This window comes from Galeopterus variegatus, unplaced genomic scaffold, assembly GCF_000696425.1.
Source record: "Galeopterus variegatus unplaced genomic scaffold, G_variegatus-3.0.2 Scaffold512, whole genome shotgun sequence".
NCBI lineage: Eukaryota > Metazoa > Chordata > Mammalia > Dermoptera > Cynocephalidae > Galeopterus > Galeopterus variegatus.
The window spans coordinates 354,004-355,943 of record NW_007726623.1 but is presented as its reverse complement, the minus strand read 5'-3'; the positions used below and the strand labels follow the sequence as shown (position 1 = coordinate 355,943).

General features: G+C 58.9%; 1 protein-coding gene across 1 annotated transcript in view; it reads left to right on the top strand.

Moving 5' to 3' along the window:
• The window catches only part of LRP5 (low density lipoprotein receptor-related protein 5), a 35,888-nt gene that overhangs the window by 13,888 nt on the left and 20,060 nt on the right, over positions 1-1,940 (top strand). Inside the window, exons 9-10 of the mRNA XM_008569577.1 lie at positions 21-211; positions 866-1,075. Coding sequence (XP_008567799.1) covers positions 21-211; positions 866-1,075 — 401 coding nt within the window. The remainder of the gene's footprint in view (positions 1-20; positions 212-865; positions 1,076-1,940) is intronic.

Here is a 1,940-nt window from a genome sequence, read left to right as displayed (position 1 = left end):
CCCCCCCCCCCCCGCCGCAGGTACCTGTATTTCACCAACATGCAGGACCGCGCTGCCAAGATCGAGCGTGCGGCTCTGGACGGCACCGAGCGCGAGGTCCTCTTTACCACGGGCCTCATCCGCCCTGTGGCCCTCGTGGTGGACAATGCACTGGGCAAGCTCTTCTGGGTGGATGCAGACTTGAAGCGCATTGAAAGCTGTGACCTGTCAGGTACCTGTCCCGGGATGCCCAGGCACTGGGCCCCTTGGCAGCCCATAGTCCTTGCTGCTACCAGCCTGGCACTGTACTGGGAGCTTTGTGTGTATCATTTGTAATCCTGACCCCGTGAGTTCCAGGATTTGGGGCACAAGTGGGTGCCACATGGCAGAGGTGTGATGAGGCTCAGGGAGGGTGAGCAAGCTGCTCAGGGTCCCATAGCAGGGGGATGGAGCAGCAGTCCACTTTGGCCTCTGCCCCCAGTGCCCATGCTAGCAGCTGCTCTGCTGTGGGCCTCCTTAGACCAGGAGGCCCCTGGGCTGGAGAGAAGCGAGAGTTGGTGCTCAGAGGAGGCTCACGTCCCTGTGGCTTTTCTTCTCTACGTTGGGGTGGGTGGGGGAGGGGAGGCACTGTGCTTGCAGGGGCCAGTGACCATGATTGAAGCCTGTGGCCCTGATCCTGAGGCCAGCCCAGGTGCGAGCAGTGCTGTTCCAGGGCTTGTCCCAGACCTGCCTGATTCCAGGGAATCTGCCCCGGCTCTCAGTCCTGGCCAGGGTGTAGAATCCCCAAGCTCCCTGGCGGCCCTCTCTTTACACATCCAATCTCCAAGCTGAGCATGGGTCATGCCCTTGAGGTCAGCTGCCACTCAGGGGCCTCGTACTGCTGCAGGGGCCAACCGCCTGACCCTGGAGGACGCTAACATCGTGCAGCCCATGGGCCTGACCGTGCTCGGCAAGCACCTCTACTGGATCGACCGCCAGCAGCAGATGATCGAGCGCGTGGAGAAGACCACTGGGGACAAGCGGACCCGGGTCCAGGGCCGTGTCGCCCACCTCACAGGCATCCATGCTGTGGAGGAAGTCAGCCTGGAGGAGTTCTGTATGTGGCAGCGGGCAGTGGCATGGGTGGGGAATCCCCGCGGGGAGAGTGGTCGTATGCTGGGAGCACAGTGTTACCTGAGCCAGTGCCCTTGCAGAGAGACAGGAGGCCAGTGTGAGAGCCCATCTGACCTCAACTGGGTGGTGGCTCGGCCAAATAACTTAATGTCTGCTGGGGTCCAACGCTGAAGTTTAGTGAAGTACAGATGTCCCAGCGCCTCTGTGGTCGCTTTATTTTGCTGCAGAACAAATGACCACAAATAGTTTTACAACAAGACCCACATGTTGTCTCAAGTTGTTTAGATCAGAAGCCAGGGTACAGCATGGCTCAGCTGGGTTCTCTGCTCAGGGTCTCACAGGTCCAAAGTCAAGGTGTCAGCCAGGCTGGGCCCTTAGCTGGAGGCTCTGGGGAGGAATCCATTTCTTTGCTTATTCGGGGTGTTGGTTGTAGGACTGGTAGGACTGAAGCCCTGTTTTCCTCTCGACTGTCTGCCGGGAACCACTGTTAGCTCCTGGAGGCCGCCCTCAGGTCCTTGCCCCACGGCCCACCCATCTCAGCTCCACTGGGGAGCCTCCTTGTGTCGGTCCCTCTCACGCTTTGAATCTCTGACTTTCTCTTCTCCTAATAGCCAGGGGACCCTCTGCTTTTAAAGGGCTCTGTGATTAAACTTGGCCCACCTTTAGATCAATCTCCCCTTAACTGAACTCAGTCAACTGATTAGTAACCTTCATCACATGTGCAAAACCCCTTCCTCCATGTAAAGTAACAAAACCACAGGCTGCTGGGGATGCAGGTGGAAGATCCCGGGCTGTGCCCGAGGGCCTGAGAGAGGGGCCTTCACAGCGGGGCTGTCATTTCTTCCCGC